We start from the raw sequence: 19,006 nt of genomic DNA, 5'->3' as shown, positions 1-19,006 counted from the left end.
CATTGGCTGAGTCCTTGCTGGGAAAGAAGAGGAGTCTTTCTTCTTCCGGTTGGGCTCTGCTGTCCTCACAGGGTGTGAGAGCCCCCCCTTCTGGTCTCTGGACTCTATTTAATTGAGGTTTCTGTGTATTAATTTTTTTGCACTAACATATGCCAGGCACTGTTCTAGATGCTAGAGATAGAGCAAAGAACAACAGAGATTAAAACTCCTGTTCTTAGGGAGCTTACATTTTAAGAGGAGAAAGAAACAAGGTAAAGAAATAAAATATATAATATGTTACAATAATTAGTGTTACAGTCAAAAATAAAGCAGAGGGGCTTCCCTGGTGGCGCAGCGGTTGAGAGTCCGCCTGCCGATGCAGGGGACGCGGGTTCGTTCCCCGGTCCGGGAGGATCCCACGTGCCGCGGAGCGGCTGGGCCCGTGAGCCATGGCTGCTGGGCCTGCGCGTCCGGAGCCTGTGCTCCGCAGCGGGAGAGGCCACAACAGTGAGAGGCCCGCATACCGCAAAAAAAATAAAAATAAAAAAAAAAAAAAAAAAAAAAAATAAAGCAGAGTGATGGGGGGTGGGAGTTGTGTGTGTTGGTGGGAGGTGCTCACTCAGGTCACATTTGGGTGAAGACCGGGAAGAGGTGAGAGAAGATGTAGATGGAGACCCGGAAGAGATGAGAGAAGTTGTAGATGGGGAGAGAGCTCTCCAGGCAGAGGCCCTGAGGTGGGAGCTAACTCCACCCTCAACTGAAAAGGGAGGGAGCTGGGTCCAAGTAGGAGGGGAAGGGCAGGTTAGGGAAAGCCTTGTTGTAGGTTATTGTAAGGACTTTGGATTTAACCGGAAGGGGAGTTTCTTCCTGCTAAAGCCAGGATCAGAGAAAGAAGGTTTTAGTCCCGTGACCACAGTGGCCTAATACTTCATCCCTGACTGGACCGACATTCCCGCCCCCCAGTCACAGGAACACCGAAACCCCTGGGCCTTCCCTGCAGGTCAGGGCCTGCCTTCCTCAGAGCAGGGAAGTGCAAACCCAGAACTCAGAAGGGCACTGAGCACAGTGCTTGCCTGAAATTAGGTAAAAACATTGATGTGTACCCTGCTTGTTTCTAAAAAAATAATTTGAGTAGCTTTGAAACATAAAACACAGAGAAAAACCCTAGAAATCATAAGAGTAAAGGGGCTCTTTGGACTGAGTGAAAGCACTGTGTTGGGGTTCATATCAGTACTTGCCCAAGAATAGGTGAAAAATTCATCACTGTGTCGTTACCTCCTTAAAAGTGTTTCACATCAATCTCTTGCTGTTCCTATAATAGCATAAAGGATAATGTGGTACTTCAACTGAGAAATCATACTCAGTTGATTTCTTTTTATAATAATATTTTAAGGAGCAGGTGTGAAGTCATTTAAATGTAAATTTTTAAATGACACTTGCAAAGTCAGATACAAGGATTTGGTGTGTTGCTGATCTTTTTAAAAAGAGGCTCTGTGGGTGGAATTTGCCTGCATTTAATTTGGGCTTGAAAAGAGTGTTCTAAGCTTGTCACAGTTTTGCCCACAGTGTGGGCTGAGTTATTTGGCAATTCCTGGGAAGATGATCTCACCCCAGCTGATGAACAGGAACCCAAACAGCCAAATTCTAGGAACAGCCCCAGGTGCAGACTTGACTTGCTGCCTTCTGAACAAAAGAACTGCTGAGGGGTAAGATAGGAATAAAGACGCAGACCTACTGGAGAACGGACTTAAGGATATGGGGAGGGGGAAGGGTGAGTTTTGACAGGGCGAGAGAGAGTCATGGACATATACACACTAACAAACGTAGTAAGGTAGATAGCTGGGGGGAAGCAGCCGCAAGGCACAGGGATATTAGCTCGGTGCTTTGTGACAGCCTGGAAGGGTGGGATGGGGAGAGTGGGAGGGAGGGAGACGCAAGAGGGAAGACATATGGGAACATATGTATATGTATAGCTGATTCACTTTGTTGTAAAGCAGAAACTAACACACCATTGTAAAGCAATTATACCCCAATAAAGATGTTTAAAAAAAAAAAAAAAAAAAAAAAAAAAAAGAACTGCTGAGAGCCAGACAGGAGGCAGGCAAGCAGGTTCTCCCTGATTTTACTAGCAGTATTACTGTTGTCATGCATATCCGGTTGAATGCAGCCAAGCGATGCCAGGCCAGGCGAAAATATACATCCTGGACTCTGTATCACGTAATTATATGTAGACCGTTCCGAAAGAATGCTAGAAACCCCTACCAGCGCCAGTTTTTTGCTTACTGTTCAGTGAGTTTGAATCTTAACACCTGGGTTACATGAAAGTTCAAAAATATAACAGCAAAAGCTAGGCTATATAAGAGGCTGTGCAAAGCACGCTGACTCTGACATTCTCCTAGAGATTTTTTTTCTGAACTGTTCCTGGGATATTTGAAATCACTGTTAGAATCTCTCCACCTCTAGGAAATACACCGCACAAGTGCAGATTTACTCCTTCGGTTCAGCTATGTTTGTCGCTCTCCCTGCCACCCCCAGCCACTTGCAGTTTTGCCTCTTGTGGTCTTAGCTCGGCTAGAAAGGGAGGGAGCCCTGTGTGGCGGTGGTTGTGGTGCTACCAAGTTTCAGTCAACGCACATCACTCCCCCTTAGCGGCTAAAAGTAAGAGAGAGGCGGGCTTCCACAAACGTTCCTGCCCGCATGCCTCCACAGAGCGCTTAGGCACGTTTGGCTGCAAGCCGCCGAAATGGGCTCTGACTAAGCAGGGGTGTGTGTCAGCAGGCTCTCTGACTGGAACTGAAAGAAAGCCAGGCCCAGAAGAGGGCAGGAGGGTTTCCCTGGCGGCGCAGCGGTTAGGAATCCGCCTGCCAGTGCAGGGGACGTGGGTTCGAGCCCCGGTCCGGGAAGATCCCACATGGAGCAACTAAGCCCGTGCGCCACAACTACTGAGCCCGCACTCTAGAGCCCGTGAGCCACAACTACTGAGCCCACGTGCCACAACTACTGAAGCCCGTGCTCCTAGAGCCCGTGCTCCACAACAAGAGAAGCCACGACGATGAGAAGCCCACGCACCGCAACGAAGAGTAGCCCCCGCTCGCCGCAACTAGAGAAAGCCCGCGCACAGCAACGAAGACACAACGCAGCCAAAAATAAATAAATTTAAAAAAATTAAAAGAAGAGGGTAGGAGCTGAAGAAGGACGTGAGTAGAGAGGTTAGGCTGGGAACGGCCTGATGGGCTTTGCTGCCGACACCCTCAGCCCCTCCGCCGCCACCTGCACTGCTCTGGCCTTGCATGACCGTCCGCAGGTACAGTCCCACGAGGGACGTCAGCCTGGGTCCCAGCGCCGCCGACAGAGTGGGAGACGGGGTGCCTGCCTGCTCTTCTTGGTCCACTGTAATGAGCAGTAGAGCAGCAAGAGAGGATTCCCTCCCGGTGGGAACAGTATCGGGTATGGGAAAGCCCCCGCCCCCACCAGAATAGACAGATGTCCACTACTGTATTGTAGAGACCTGGATTAGCAAGTGTTTTTCCATATGTTGAAACATGGTTCTTACTGTTGTAAAACAAGGACTGATTTTTGCATTTTCAGATGGCAGTGAAATTGCAGCTTCAACCTTGATGGAAATCTTGCTAATGAATGATTTTAGACTTGTCATTAATAAAAGCACATACGATGTACAGTGCCCTAAGAAAGGTAAGAAACACAGCTATGCAAGTATCTTAACACTTCCCTTTCACTGTGGACCTTTTTCAGGGAGCAGCCTTATCCTAAGAATTTGTTTTAGTTAACCAAATGACCAAGAAGGCTTTGGAGAGCCAATGTTTAAGCTTTTCTAGCAAGGGTAGAAATGATTGGTAGAAGTCATCTGTCAGAGCTTTTAGGCTCATATACTCTTTTTAGACTTTTAAGGCTTCATTTTAGGATCTTGAATGCTTAATCTGACATTATTGGGTTAAGAAGAACTGGACCTGAAAATCAGGAACTCAAGCGTATACCGTTGTACAGGTTTTCACTTTTTTTTTTTTTTTAAGTAGGTTTTCTTTTTTCTAGGCCAGTTTCAGGTTCACAGCGTGGTGGAGCAGAGAGCAGAGAGTTCCCGTGAGCTCCACCCCTTCCCCACAGTCTCCCCCGCTATCAAGCGCTGGAGTGGAACATTTTCTGTTGTCTGGGCCAAAACGTTTGTTCAGTTTTTTCCGTTCGATGGCTCTAGTAGCACTTAGCTGTCTTTCATTCATTCAAAACAATTTTGTTAGATTGTATTGTGACAGCTGTCATATCAGCATGCATTTAAAAAAAGACTTATCGAAATTGGTGAATTTGGGCTTCCCTGGTGGTGCCGTGGTTGAGGGTCCGCCTGCCGATGCAGGGGACGCGGGTTCATGCCCCGGTCCGGGAAGATCCCACGTGCCGTGGAGCGGCTGGGCCCGTGAGCCATGGCCGCTGAGCCTGTGCGTCCGGAGCCTGTGCTCCGCCACGGGAGAGGCCACAACAGTGAGAGGCCCGCGTACCGCAAAAAAAAAAAAAAATTGGTGAGTTTTTGTGTAGCCATTTTAATATGGAAGATGGAAGGAAAAAAGCAACATTTTCAGCATATTATGCTTTATTATTTCAAGAAAGGTAAAAACACAACTGAAACGCAAAAAAAGGTTTGTGCAGTGTATGGAGAAGTGCTGTGACTGATCGAACATGTGAAAAGTGGTTTGTGAAGTTTCGTGCTGGAGATTTCTCTCTGGACAATGCTCCACGGTTGGGTAGACCAGTAGAAGGTGATAGCTATCAAATTGAAGCAATAATTGAGAACAGTCAACGTTATACCACTCGGGAGATAGCCGACATACTCAAAATATCCAAATCAAGTGTTTAAAATAATCTGCACCATCTTGGTTACGTTAATCGCTTTCACGTTTGGGTTCCACATAAGTTAAGCGAAAAAAACCTTCTTGACCGTATTTCCACATGTGATTCTCTACGGAAACGTAATGAAAACGTTCCATTTTTATCTTTTTTTTTGAATTTTTGAATTTTATTTTATTTTTTTATACAGCAGGTTCTTATTAGTTATCCATTTTATACATATTAGTGTATATATGTCAATCCCAATCTCCCAATTCATCCCACCACCACCATCCCCCGCCCGGCCGCTTCCCCCCTTGGTGTCCATACGTTTGTTCTCTACATCTGTGTCTCAATTTCTGCCCTGAAAACCGGTTCATCTGTACCATTTTTCTAGATTCCACATATATGCATTAATATACGATATTTGTTTTTCTCTTTCTGACTTACTTCACTCTGTATGATGGTCTCTAGATTCATCCACATCTCTACAAATGACCCAATATCGTTCCCTTTTATGGTAATATTCTATGGTATATATGTACCACATCTTCTTTATCCATTCGTCTGTTGATGGGCATTTAGGTTGCTTCCATGACCTGGCTATTGTAAATAGTGAACATTGGGGTGCATGTATCTTTTTGAATTATGGTTTTCTCTGGGTATATGCCCAGTAGGGGGATTGCTGGGTCATATGGTAATTCTATTTTTAGTTTTTTAAGGAACCTCCATACTGTTCTCCATAGTGGCTGTATCAATTTACATTCCCACCAACAGTGCAAGAGGGTTCTCTTTTCTCCACACTCTCTCCAGCATTTGTTGTTTGTAGATTTTCTGATGATGCCCATTCTACCTGGTGTGAGGTGATACCTCACTGTAGTTTTGATTTGCATTTCTCTAATAATTAGTGATGTTGAGCAGCTTTTCATGTGCCTCTTGGTCATCTGTATGTCTTCTTTGGAGAAATGTCTCTTTAGGTCTTCTGCCCATTTTTGGATTGGGTTGTTTGTTTTTTTAATATTGAGCTGCATGAGCTGTTTATATATTTTGGAGATTAATCCTTTGCTGTTGATTCATTTGCAAATATTTTCTCCCATTCTGTGGGTTGCCTTTTCGTCTTGTTTGTAGTTTCCTTTGCTTTGCAAAAGCTTCTAAGTTTAATTAGGTCCCATTTGTTTATTTTTGTTTTTATTTCTATTACTCTAGGAGGTGGATCAAAAAAGATCTTGCTGTGATTTATGTCAGAGTGTTCTTCCTATGTTTTCCTCTGAGAGTTTTATAGTGTCCTGTCTTACATGTAGGTCTCTAATCCATTTTGAGTTTATTTTTGTGTATGGTGTTAGGGAGGGTTCTAATTTTATTCTTTTACATGTAGCTATCCAATAAGCACGACTTATCGAAGAGACTGTCTTTCCTCCATTGTATATTCTTGCCTCCTTTGTCATAGATTAGTTGACCATAGGTGCGTGAGTTTATCTCTGGGCTTTCTATCTTGTTCCATTGATCTGTATTTCTGTTTTTCTGCCAGTACCACATTGTCTTGATTACTGTAGCTTTGTAGTATAGACTGAAGTCAGGAACTCTGATTCCTCCAGCTCCGTTTTTTCCCTCAAGACTGCTTTGGCTATTCGGGGTCTTTTGTGTCTCCATAGAAATTTTAAGATTTTTTGTTCTAGTGCTGTAAAAAAATGCCATTGGTAATTTGATAGCGATTGTATCGAATCTGTAGATTGCTTTGGGTAGTATAGTCATTTTCACAATGTTGATTCTTCCAGTACAAGAACATGGTATATCTCTCCATCTGTTGGTATCATCTTTAATTTCTTTCATCAGTGTCTTATAGTTTTCTGCCTAGAGGTCTTTTGTCTCCCTAGGTAGGTTTATTCCTAGGTATTTTATTCTTTTTGTTGCAGTGGTAAATGGGAGTGTTTCCATAATTTCTCTTTCAGATTTTTCATCATTAGTGTATAGGAATGCAAGAGATTTCTGTGCATTAATTTTATATCCTGCAACTTTACCAGATTCATTGATTAGCTCTAGTAGTTTTCTGGTGGCATCTTTAGGATTCTCTATTTATAGTACAGTGTCATCTGCAGACAGTGACAGTTTTACTTCTTCTTTTCCAATTTGTATTCCTTTTATTTCTTTTTCTTCTCTGATTGCCATGGCTAGGACTTCCAAAACTATGTTGAATACTAGTGGTGAGAGTGGACATCCTTGTCTTGTTCCTGATCTTAGAGGAAATGCTTTCAGTTTTTCACCATTGAGAATGATGTTTGCTGTGGGTTTGTCATATATGGCCTTTATTATGTTGAGGTAGGTTCCCTCTCTGCCCACTTTCTGAAGAGTTTTTATCATAAATGGGTGTTGAATTGTGTCGAAAGCTTTTTCTGCATCTGTTGAGATGATCGTATGGTTTTTATTCTTCAATTTGTTAATATGGTGTATCACATTGATTGATTTGCATATAATGAAGAATCCTTGCATCCCTGGGATAAATCCCACTTGATCATGGTGTGTGATCCTTTTAATGTGTTGTTGGATTCTGTTTGCTACTATTTTGTTGAGGATTCTTGCATCTATATTCATCAGTGATATTGGTCTGTAATTATGTTTTTTTGTAGTATCTTTGTTTGGTTTTGGTATCAGGGTGATGGTGGTCTCATAGAATGCGTTTGAGAGTGTTCCTTCCTCTGGAATTTTTTGGAAGAGTTTGAGAAGGATGGGTGTTAGCTCTTCTCTAAATGTTTGATAGAATTCACCTGTGAAGCCATCTGGTCCTGGACTTTTGTTTGCTGGAAGACTTTTAATCACAGTTTCAATTTCATTACTTGTGATTGGTCTGTTCTTATTTTCTATTTCTTCCTGGTTCATTCTTGGAAGGTTATACCTTTCTAAGAATTTGTCCATTTCTTCCAGATTGTCCATTTTATTGGCATAGAGTTGCTTGTAGTAGTCTCTTAGGATTCTTTGTATTTCTGTGGTGTCTGTTGTAACTTCTTTTTCATTTCTAATTTTATTGATTTGAGTCCTCTCCCTCTTTTTCTTGATGAGTCTGGCTAAAGGTTTATCAATTTTGTTTATCTTCTCAAAGAACCAGCTTTCAGTTTTATTGATCTTTGCTATTGTCTTCTTTGTTTCTATTTCATTTATTTCTGCTCTGATCTTTATGATTTCTTTCCTTCTGCTAACTTTGGGTTTTGTTTGTTCTTCTTTCTCTAGTTCCTTTAGGTCTAAAGTTAGGTTGTTTATTTGAGATGTTTGTTGTTTCTTGAGGTAGGATTGTACTGCTATAAACTTCCCTCTTAATACTGCTTTTGCTGCATCCCACAGGTTTTGGATCATCATGTTTTCATTGTCATTTGTCTCTAGGTATTTTTTGATTTCCTTTTTGATTTATTCAGTGATTTCTTGGTTATTTAGTAACGTATTGTTTAGCCTCCATGTGTTTGTGCTTTTACGTTTTTTTCCCTGTAATTGATTTCTAATCTCATAGTGTTGTGGTCAGAAAAGATGCCTGATACGATTTCAGTTTTCTTAAATTTACTGAGGCTTGATTTGTGACCCAAGGTGTGATCTGTCCTGGAGAATGTTCCATGTGCACTTGAGAAGAAAGTGTAATCTGCTGTTTCTGGATGGAATGTCCTATAAATCTCAAATCTATCTGGTCTGTTGTGTCATTTAAAGCTTGTGTTTCCTTATTAATTTTCTGTTTGGATGATCTGTCCATTGGTGTAAGTGAGGTGTTAAAGTCCCCCACTATTTTTGTGTTACTTTCTATATCCTCTTTTATAGCTGTTAGCAGTTACCTTATGTATTGAGCTGCTCCTATGTTGGGTGCGTATATATTTACAGTTGGTATATCTTCTTCTTGGATTGATCCCTTGATCATTATGTAGTGGCCTTCCTTGTCTCTTGTAACATTCCTTATTTTAAAGTCCATTTTATCTGATATGAGTATTGCTACTCCAGCTTTCTTAAGATTTCCATTTGCATGGAATATCTTTTTCCATCCCCTCACTTTCAGTCTGTATGTGTCCCTCGGTCTGAAGTGGGTCTGTTGTAGACAGCCTATGTATGGGTCTTGATTTTGTATCCATTCAGTGAGCCTGTGTCTTTTGGTTGGAGCATTTAAACCCCTTCATGTTTTAGGTAATTATTGATATGTATGTTCCTATGACCATTTTCTTAATTGTTTTGGGTTTGTCTTGTAGGTCCTTCTCTTGTGTTTCCCACTTAGAGAAATTCCTTTAGCATTTGTTGTAGTGCTGGTTTGGTGGTGCTGAATTCTCTTAGCTTTTGCTTGTCTGTAAAGCTTTTGATTTCTCCCTTGAATCTGAATGAGATCCTTGCTGGGTAGAGTAATCTTGGTTGTAGGTTCTCCCCTTTCATCACTTTAAATATGTCATGCCACTCCCTTCTGGCTTGTAGAGTTTCTGCTGAGAAATCAGCTGTTGACCTTTTAGGAGTTCTGTTGTATGTTGTCTTTTTTCCCTTGCTGCTTTCAAGATTTTTTTTTTTTTGTCTTTAATTTTGGCAATTTGATTACTGTGTGTCTCGGCATGTTTCTCCTTGGGTTTATCCTGTATGGGACTCACTGCACTTCCTGGACTTGGGTGGCTATTTCCTTTCCCATGTTAGGGCAGTTTTCAACTATAATCTCTTCAAGTATTTTCTCGGGTCATTTCTCTCTCTCTCCTCCTTCTGGGACCTCTATAATTTGCATGTTGTTGCGTTCAGTGCTGTCCCAGAGTTCTCTTAGGCTGTCTTCATTTCTTTTCATTCTTTTTTCTTTATTCTGTTCTGCAGCCGTGGACTCCAAGAGTGGAGTCTTTGTTTTCCACAGTCCTGTCAAAGTCCTGCAATCAAATCCTGCTAGCCTTCAAAGTCTGATTCTCTAGGAATCCTCCTACCACTGCCTGACCCCCAGGTTGGGAAGCCTGACGTGGGGCTCAGAACCTTCACTCCAGTGGGTGGACTTCTGTGGTATAAGTGTTCTCCAGTCTGTGAGTCACCCACCCAGCAGTTACGGGATTTGATTTGATTGTGATTGCACCTCTCCTCCTGTCTCATTGTGGCTTCTACTTCGTCTTTGGATGTGAGTATCACCATGATCAGCCTCACTGATTCTTTCCCCCTCTGTGTCTAGTTTACTGGTGAGCCTGTCAAAGGCATTCTTCCTTTCTATTAAAGTGTTTTTGATTTCTGGAAATTCTTTTTGATTCTTTGTTACAATGTTCACCTCTCTGTTTACATTACTCATCTGTTCTTGCATGTTGTCAACTCTTTCCATCACAGCCCTTACCATTTTAATCATATTTGTCTTAATTTCCTGGTCTGAAAATTCCAAAATCTCTGCCATATCAGATTCTGATTCTGATGCTTGCTTTGTTTCTTTAGATTGTTTTTTTCTTGCTTGTAACTTTTTGTTGAAAGCTAGACATGATATTATTAAAAATAGAAACTGAAGCAAGTAGGTCTTTAGTGTGAGGTTTTATGTGTATCTGACCAGGAGCTCAGCTGTTTACTGTTTGCTATAGCTGTAGATATCAGAGGCTTCGGTTTTTTTCTAGTGTCCCTGTTTCTCTACCCTGTTGTATTTGAGTTTCCCTAGAAATTCTTTCTTGAATAGAGTCTGTGTCTTGCACAGAACTGGAGCCCTGTTGATGTGGTGTTAAGGTGTTGGGGGGGGAGAAGCATTCTGTAATTTTATGATTAAATCTCAAGGTTTTTATTGGGCCAGGATTACTGTGCTGTAACCTTCAGAAGAGTTTCTTAGCCATTTTTTCCCTCCCCTATATGAGACAGGAAGGCTAGAGGGGCCTGGAGTTGGCTAATTGCCCTTTCTCCAGGCCAGACTAGGTTCTGGTAAAGTACAGTTGACCCTTGAACAACATAGGTTTGAACTGCATGGGTCCACTTTACATGCACATCTGTTTCAATAAACACTGTAGTACTAAGTGGTCCACAGTTGTTTTAGTCCATGGAATCATGGATACACAGGGCCAACTATAAAGTTACACGTGGATTTTTGACGGCATGTGGGGTTGGTGCCCCTATCCCCCATATTGTTTGAGGGTCAACTGTAATCTCCTTGGCATGGAGAAAGTAACGCTCAGGACGGTTTCAAAATGGTTACTTTTCTCCTTTCTCTGCTGGAAGCAGGGAGGTATTTTTCTCTGATCTCTGACCTTCACTGTGAGAACCTGGTGGGTCTCCTGGAGGTAAAACTCATGAATGTGTGACTGTTTTTATTTCTCAAACTAGTCAGCACTGAGCCTTCAGCAATTCAACCATTATAGTTTAGTGTTCCTATCAGTATTGGCTCCAGAGATTTCTGCTCTCAGTAAGCTGTGGTTGTGGACTATCGGGATTAGGATAAGGTAATACTGAGTCTATGCCTTCATAAATAGATGGTGAGATAAATAAATCAGTAAATAAGGGAAGGTTCATGTTTTTAGTTGTAATGCCAAGTTCTGACTGGTAAATATTTTGAGGGCTGTTGTAGTTGAAAAATCATTATATTGCAGCCAAATTCAGACAAGAATCATCAGTAGATGCCATGGGGATGGGGAGAGGTGGGGGGAGGTGATTTAGATACAGAAAATAAAACAGAGAAGAACTACGAAAACAACTAAAAAAAGTTAATAAAATGGCAATAAGTACATACCTATCAGTAATTACTTTAAATGTCAATGGACTAAATGCTCCACTCAAAAGACATAGGGGCAGCTGATTGGATAAAAAAACAAGAACCTTCTGTATGCTGCCTACAAGAGACTCACTTCAGAGCTAAAGACATACACAAACTGAAAACGAGCGGATGGAAAAAGATACTTCATGCAAATGGAAACTGGGCGGAAGACCTGAATAGACATTTTTCCAAAGAAGACATACAGATAGCTAACAGACCCGTGAAAATATGTTCAGCATCGCTAATTATTAGAGAAATGCAAATCAAAACAATGAGATATCACCTCACAACTGTTAGAGTGGCTATCATCGAAATGTCTACAAATAACAAATGCTGGAGAGGATGTGGAGAAAAGGAAACCCTTGTACACTGTTGGTGGGAATGTAAATCAGTGCAGCCAGTATGGAAAACAGTGTGGAGGTTCCTCAGAAAAACTAGAAATAGGACTACCATATGATCCAGCAATTCCACTCCTGGTATGCATATAGAAAAAAATGAAAACACTAATTTGAAAAGATACATGCACCCCAGTGTTCATAGCAACACTCTTTACGGTAGTTAACCCAAGTGTCCATCGACAGACGATTGGCTTAAGAAGATGTGGTATGTACACACACACACACACACACACACACACACACACACACGAATATTACTCAGCCATAAAAAAGAATGAAATTCTGCCATTTGCAGCAAGCTGGATGGACCTAGAAAATATTATGCTTAGTCAGACAAAAACAAATACTGTATGATATCACTTATATGTAGAATCTAAAAAATAAAATGAATGTATATAGCAAAACAGAAACAGACTCAGAGGTATAGAAAACAAGCTAGTGGTTAGCAGCTGGGGAGAGGCAAGATAGGGGTAGGGGATTAAGAGATACAAACTATAAAATAACAACAAGGAGATATTATACAGCACAGGAAATTATAGCCATTATTTTGTAATAACCTAATGGAGTGTAATATGTAAAAATACTCAATTACTATGCTGTACACCTGAAACTAATATAATATTGTAAGTCAACTATACTTCAACAAAAGAAAAAATAAGGAAATACTAACAAAAAATGGGAGTAAGTCACAAGGACACAGGAGCCAGCTTAAGGGCCTCCTGCTAACCATATCTGGTACAATTTGAAGATCATTGGCTCCCATGTCCTTATGACTTGCCCCCATTTTTATTTTAAGCATTTTCTTACTTTCTGGTATAACTAGACGATCCAGGCTGATCTCGTGCTCCAGCACTGATATCAGCAGTTACTCTGAAGATCCCTTGAGGAAAAAAATTTTTTTTTAATTTTCAAACACAAATTAAGTATAGAGAAATTAAAACAAATCCATCATTTCAACAATTATGAACATTCTTCTAGATTCTTTTTAAAAATCAGGACAGTATTTAACTCCAAAGACAGAAGGATGGAAGAAATTGAGAAAAATGAAAATCCATGTTGAGATAGAAATTTCATGTCCAGTGAGTTCCCAACACTCTGCAAGGTCTTCTACTTCCCATTTAGCATTTGAGGGAATAAACGGAGATAAACATTTTCAGGGCACCTCATTGTTCTACTTCATCTTCCTCTTCTGGACAAGCGCCAGTTAACAGACCCAAATGGCCTGGTCACATTAAGCAACTTCCATTCCCACCTTTTGTAAATTTCCACTTCCCTGACTCTGCTTAAGCCCCTTGATGTTCTCCTCACTCCCTGAAAACGCCCCTCCACCTCTGCACAAATAGAAGCTGAGTTCAGTTCATGCCAGATCCCCTTCCCTAGTACAACAGTTACTGAGTAAAATCTATCCTTACCACTTGAACTAGTGTCTGGCTTTGTTTATCTTTGTTACGTTCCACAGCTTTGGACAAAATCATGCCCCATTTCTGCCGTTTTTCTGTATGTAGACCATTTATGTACCCATCCATTTTTTCCATCACAGCAAAAGGGCTCTGACTGTTCTGCAAATCTCAAAAGGCTAAAAGGGAACTTCTCGTTTCTACCTCTTTGTGGAGTTTTAGCCTAGAATGTGGAAGGGATTAAAGACCACAGTAAAGTCTTGAAGAAGTGGGTGGAGATAGAGGAAAATTGACTTCAGTCCATAACAGACTGGTTAAGTGCTGTCACAGACTGGAAAACCGCTGGGATGATACTGACGCTAGGATCATAAATCTCCCGTAGCTACAGTTGCTTCTGCTGTCCGGCAGGAAGGTCTGTCTTCTCTCCCCTCACTTTGTCCCCCTATCTCAAATCCTCTTACAGTGGTGGGGAACAGTTATAACCCTCAGAAAGGCATCACTATAGCACAGTTTTATGTAGATCTATAGATCCACTGAAGTGGTAGTATGAGAGAAATTCAGAATCAAAAGAACTCTGTTAAAAGCTCAGAAACTGATTCCCTTTCCTCAGTGTGAACCTCCCTTCAGATCTATACCTTGTTGAAAAGAACTTACACTTGGATGACTTTTCAAATGTATATTAGACTTCTGTTTACATGTTTGTACACCAGTTTCCCTCCCCAGGGGATCCTTAAATGATTTTGGATAGATAGTTGAGGGTGAAGAAGGATCTTAGGTTAACTCAGGTATAAAAGTGAACCTGTAACTAATGTGTTACAAACTCAGGTGAGGTATTCACCTGGGTTCTGGTAGATGGATACTTCCTTTTCCTGTATTATTCTTCCTTTTTTTAAAAAAGAAAGAGCACTAGTCATATTACAAAAGAAAAAAGACAAAAACATAATGAATTTTAAACCTACTGTCTGGTTATTTATTATTCCAGAGAGAGATGAATGGAATCACCTGAGACGAATAAAGGCCGGTACCAAATGCCCCCCCCCCCCCGCCGAGGAGTGGGGAGCGTCCAAGTGGCCAGCCGGGGGAACTCAGATTTGGTTCCCTAGACTTACAAACCCTGGAGGAAAAGATGTGTTAACTGCCTTATGTTTCCCTTGTGTCTTCTTTTCTCAGAAAAACTGAGTAGTGAGCACACTACTGAGATGGAAAACATGAAATCCTTGGTTCACAGACTGTTCACAGCCTTGCATTTAGAAGAGTTTCAGAAAAAGAGAGAGCACCATCTGCTGGAGAAAATTGACCACCTGAAGGGACAGCTGCAGCCCCTCGAACAGGTTCGGAAGCATCACCTGTTGAGTCTGTTTGTAAATAATACCCAATATTTATTGGCATTATTGCTCCATTGGAGTGTTTTTCTGAATGCTTTATATAGGCTTATTTTCTCCTTTAATCCTCACAATGAGCCTCTGAGTTTGGTATTGTTACCGTCCTCATTCTTCAGATGAGGAAACTGAGGCAGCAAAGGTATATAAGCTAATACGTATTAGAGCCAGAACTTGAACTCTGGTGGTGTGACTCCAGGCTGCTGTCTTAAACTCTGTGCCGTGCGTCCTTTCCATGGATTGGCCATAGTATCTTGGTAACTGAGTATAAGATGAGCTGGGATGCACTAGCTGGAGCACTACCACTGTTTGTCTTTCAGAGAATAGGCCCACGGCTCCCACTCTGCTTAACAGAATTGCAGCTGGAAAGTTAGCAGTGGCTTCCTAACATCTGAAGTTAATCAGTGGTGGAGGAAAAAAAAAAAAACTTTTCTGGGGAGGAGGGGCAGGAGTCTGTTTTAATTTAAGTGAAAAATGCATTTTTTAAAACTCTGATCCCACTTGTGATTTTTAAAAATGGGTAGGTGTATGTGTATCTTTGTGTATGAATAAAAAGTTTCTAGAGGTAGAAGAAACTTTTTTTGTTGTTTTATGAAAGTATAGTTGTGTTAAATTCTGTACAGCAGTGATTTAGTTATACATACATATACACACATTCTTTTTAATATTCTTTTCCATTATGGTTTATCACAGGGTATTGAATATAGATCCCTGTGCTATATACAGTAGGACCTTGTTGTTAAGAGAAACTTTTTTTGCGGAGGGCTGTGTCGGGTCTTCCTTGAGGCACGCGGGCTTCAGAGCACTTGGGCTCTGTAGTTGTGGCGTGCATGCTCTCTAGTTGAGGTGGGTTCAGTAGCTGGTGGTGCACGGGCTTAGCTGCCCCGCAGCATGTGGGATCTAAATTCCCCGACGCGGGATCAAACCTGCATCCCCTGCATTGGAAGGCTAATTCTTTACCCCTGGACCTCCAGGGAAGTCCCTAAAAGAAACTTTTGATAGTGATTACCTCTAAGAATACTTAGGGGATGCCAGAGAGAGGGATTTTTTTATTTGTTGGATGGTACGTTTTAATTTTTTCTTTACTTTTTAAAAAGTTGGTGATATTTACTTGTGTTAAGATTTAAAAACCTAAAAAGGTGGCCAATGGAAAGTTTTCCTCCTACTGTCCTCCCAGTACCATATCCCTGAACCTGTGAATCATTTCAGATTTTCTTTATCTATGTGCAAACATACGCAAATATATTATTGTTCCCTTTTCCAGGAAACAGTATATGCTGTTATACACTTTTCTCACCTTTTTTCACTAACAGCAGATCCTGGAAAGATCTCCGTATTGGTACATAGAGAGCCTCCTCACCATAGCTGCATGATACCTTGATGAAAAATTGGATAATTTATGGTCTTTTAAGAATGAACCTATGATGAATCACATGTGCAAGTGTACCTGTAGGATGAGTTCCCAGAAGTGAAATTGCAGAGTCAAAGAAAATAGACATGTAATTTTTAGTTAGGTTTCAGAGGATGACTTCTGAATTTTTCATTGTATACCCTTCTATACTATTTAAAATTTTTTCCATGGGCAGGTATTGCCTTTATAATTTTAAGAATGGTTTATTAATGGACTGATTTGGAAATAAGTGATCACTCATGAATGTATATGTTTTATACATTCTATTTTTTCATAAATCAGACCTCTTTAAAATAATACAGATGTGCATTACTTTACTTTTCTTCCTTTTCTGCTTTTCTTTTTTTTTTTTTTTAAGTTGGTGTAGTGTAAACTGAACTAACAGTCACTTTTTTTCCCCTCAGATGAAAGCGAGAATTGAAGCTCACTCAGAAGTCAAAACCAACGGACTTCTGTGGGCTGGATTAGCACTGCTGTCCATTCAGGGCGGGGCAATGGCCTGGCTCACTTGGTGGGTGTACTCCTGGGATATCATGGAGCCAGTTACATACTTCATCACATTTTCAAATTCCATGGTCTTTTTTGCATACTTTTTAGTCACTCGACAGGTGAGTAGTTAAGAAAATGGTAAGTTATAACATCTTTTATAAATAATTTCTTATCCCAGTAATGAGCAATAAAACCTTTTTAGTTGTTGAATTACTGCTATCTGGGTTTTTATCAGCTGTTAAATTTTGTTGTTTTCCAGAGGATGGAGATTTGTATATACCATAGAGAAACTGTGTATAACCTCTATAGAGAAATAAATAGTACAACTTAACGAATTCCTCCGTTGAGATAAACACATCAAATTTGTGTACTCTGTATCCTGTTTATAAATAAAATTGAATTTGTATTGCAAACCACCCAGTAACTTTAGCTTATCTCGTGATTATTTTGCCAAAAATCTGCATTTTCCTTTTTCTCTTTTCTTTCCCTGTATGTGTGATTTCTCTGCCCAGCTTGCTTGCTTTTGAAAGGAGCAGCTGATCTCAAATGAGACTAAATGTGTTACTTGTGTTGCCTTATGCTTGCTCTGATGGCCACGGCACATATTTTACTCATCTGCCTTCCTTTGCTTTGTTGTTGCTGAGGCACATTTCCTGCAGAGGTATTACGTTCATTTAAAGCATGTTCGGTTCTGGTTTTTTGTCTTTTTTTTTTTTTTTTTAGGATTATACTTACTCAGCTGTTAAGAGTAGGCAGTTTCTTCACTTCTTCCACAAGAAATCAAAGCAACAGCATTTTGATGTGGTGCAGTACAACAAGTTAAAAGAAGATCTTGCTAAGGTACCTTATTGCAAATACCACATCTTATAGCTGGTCTTGTCTGGGAGCCAGAATCCAGTGTCAGGGAAATACAGTCGGTGGCTCATCCTCGTGGGTTAAATCGTGGTCCTGCACAGGCTTCTCTGCATCGTGGTTTTGTTCAGTGAAATAGCTGACATGTCCTGATACTAATTCCCTACAGTTTTATTCTTGTCATCTGTATTCTACGTTGGCATAGCTTTACATGTATATGGAAAATGTCTTAAGTGACTTTGAGACAGTAAAATAACAGTATTCAATAGCAGTCTATCTCCAAGTGAATATGTGTTTTTAAAGAACAAAGTCTAATATCAAGCTCAATTGCAGATTCTGTAACTATGGAGAACTAAAAGAAAGGAGAATTCTAGGAAGATGAGCACTCTGATAAACGATTTTATTAAGCTCTCGAAAGGTTTTTTACAAGTTTCTTCTCCTTAAAAACAGAATCAATATGCTATTCCTCCTTTCATCATTTCCTTCTTTCAGATGCGAAAACAGAGGTTATACACGGTTAGAAAGTGGGGGAAGCAAGGTATGAAGCTCAGTTTGGATCCTGTGCTCTGGGGCACTTCCATATAATCTGTTTCCTAGGCAGCTTTTACCTCTGGCCTCCCGGTGGGCTCATTAGCTTTTTAAATTTTTCTTAGTAATTTTATAAGAAAAAAGTTTTGGTAGAAATACCTTCTACTGCTCAATGCATGGTCATTTAATAGCCAGTAATCATCCTATCTTTTGTTACCCGTAACTTCTAAACTACCCATCCCTGAAATTTAAAAAAAGGAAGGATGTAACAAGAATTTGTAGTCCAAAACTTGGAGATAAAGAGCCTTTAAAAAATATGTTTAAATTCCATATAATCATTACTTAGGGAAAATATAATGATCTTTTTTTTTTTTTAATTTAGTGGATATTTTGCATTTAAATGATCCAATCCGTGAAGGCTAAGGAATGTTCTTTCAACTAGTTTATAGCACTGGGCATTGAAGATTTAGAGTAGCAAACTGTAAAGTTTTTTTTTTTTTTTTTTTTTAAGGTAATAAAGTTGAGGGAAAAAAGGGAAACTGATAGGTCAGAGTAGTGGGTTTTTTTGTTTGGTTTTTTATAAACGGCAAAAACCACTGTAAAGGGGGAAACTAACATTACAAGAGCTGTAAGGATGAACTAGAAACTCTAAACTCATCTTTTACAAAAGGATCCACATAAATTGAAATATTGTAGGCAGTTTCCACTCATAGTTTAGATCTATATATTGACCTAAGGAGACGTTAAAGGTATAGAATTCCTTGTGAACAGTAATCTGATACGTTTGTGGTCTTCTCTGATCAGTGCCTCTTCTTCTTCCCATGGACAGGCTACTGAAGCCCTGAGACAGGTGTGCCACTCTATCTGCGATGCAAGTAGAGGAATTCGATGAAAAGAAGTAATCTTACATTTTTAAATGTCAGTGAATTTTTCCATTATGTGTTCATTTTGCAACTTAGCAACTGGAACTTTTGTCCCATAGTTCATTTGAATTTGACTGTTTCAATCTCTTGTTAATAAAAAAAAATGCTTGCAAAACACAGGTA

The 19,006-nt window shown here is 40.3% G+C and overlaps 1 protein-coding gene across 1 annotated transcript in view; it reads left to right on the top strand.

Annotated features, from left to right (window-relative positions):
• MCUB (mitochondrial calcium uniporter dominant negative subunit beta) overlaps positions 1 to 19,006 on the top strand; it is a 100,463-nt gene extending 81,457 nt beyond the window's left edge. The window contains 6 exon segments of the mRNA XM_032633416.1: positions 3,568 to 3,672; positions 14,472 to 14,632; positions 16,496 to 16,699; positions 17,304 to 17,420; positions 18,790 to 18,827; positions 18,829 to 19,006. Of these exon segments, the coding sequence (XP_032489307.1) occupies positions 3,568 to 3,672; positions 14,472 to 14,632; positions 16,496 to 16,699; positions 17,304 to 17,420; positions 18,790 to 18,827; positions 18,829 to 18,862 (659 nt within the window). The 3' untranslated portion in view covers positions 18,863 to 19,006.

This window comes from Phocoena sinus, chromosome 5, assembly GCF_008692025.1.
Source record: "Phocoena sinus isolate mPhoSin1 chromosome 5, mPhoSin1.pri, whole genome shotgun sequence".
NCBI classification, from domain to species: Eukaryota; Metazoa; Chordata; class Mammalia; order Artiodactyla; family Phocoenidae; genus Phocoena; species Phocoena sinus.
The sequence above is the reverse complement of the archived record's forward strand: the minus strand, read 5'-3'. Positions and strand labels throughout refer to the sequence as shown.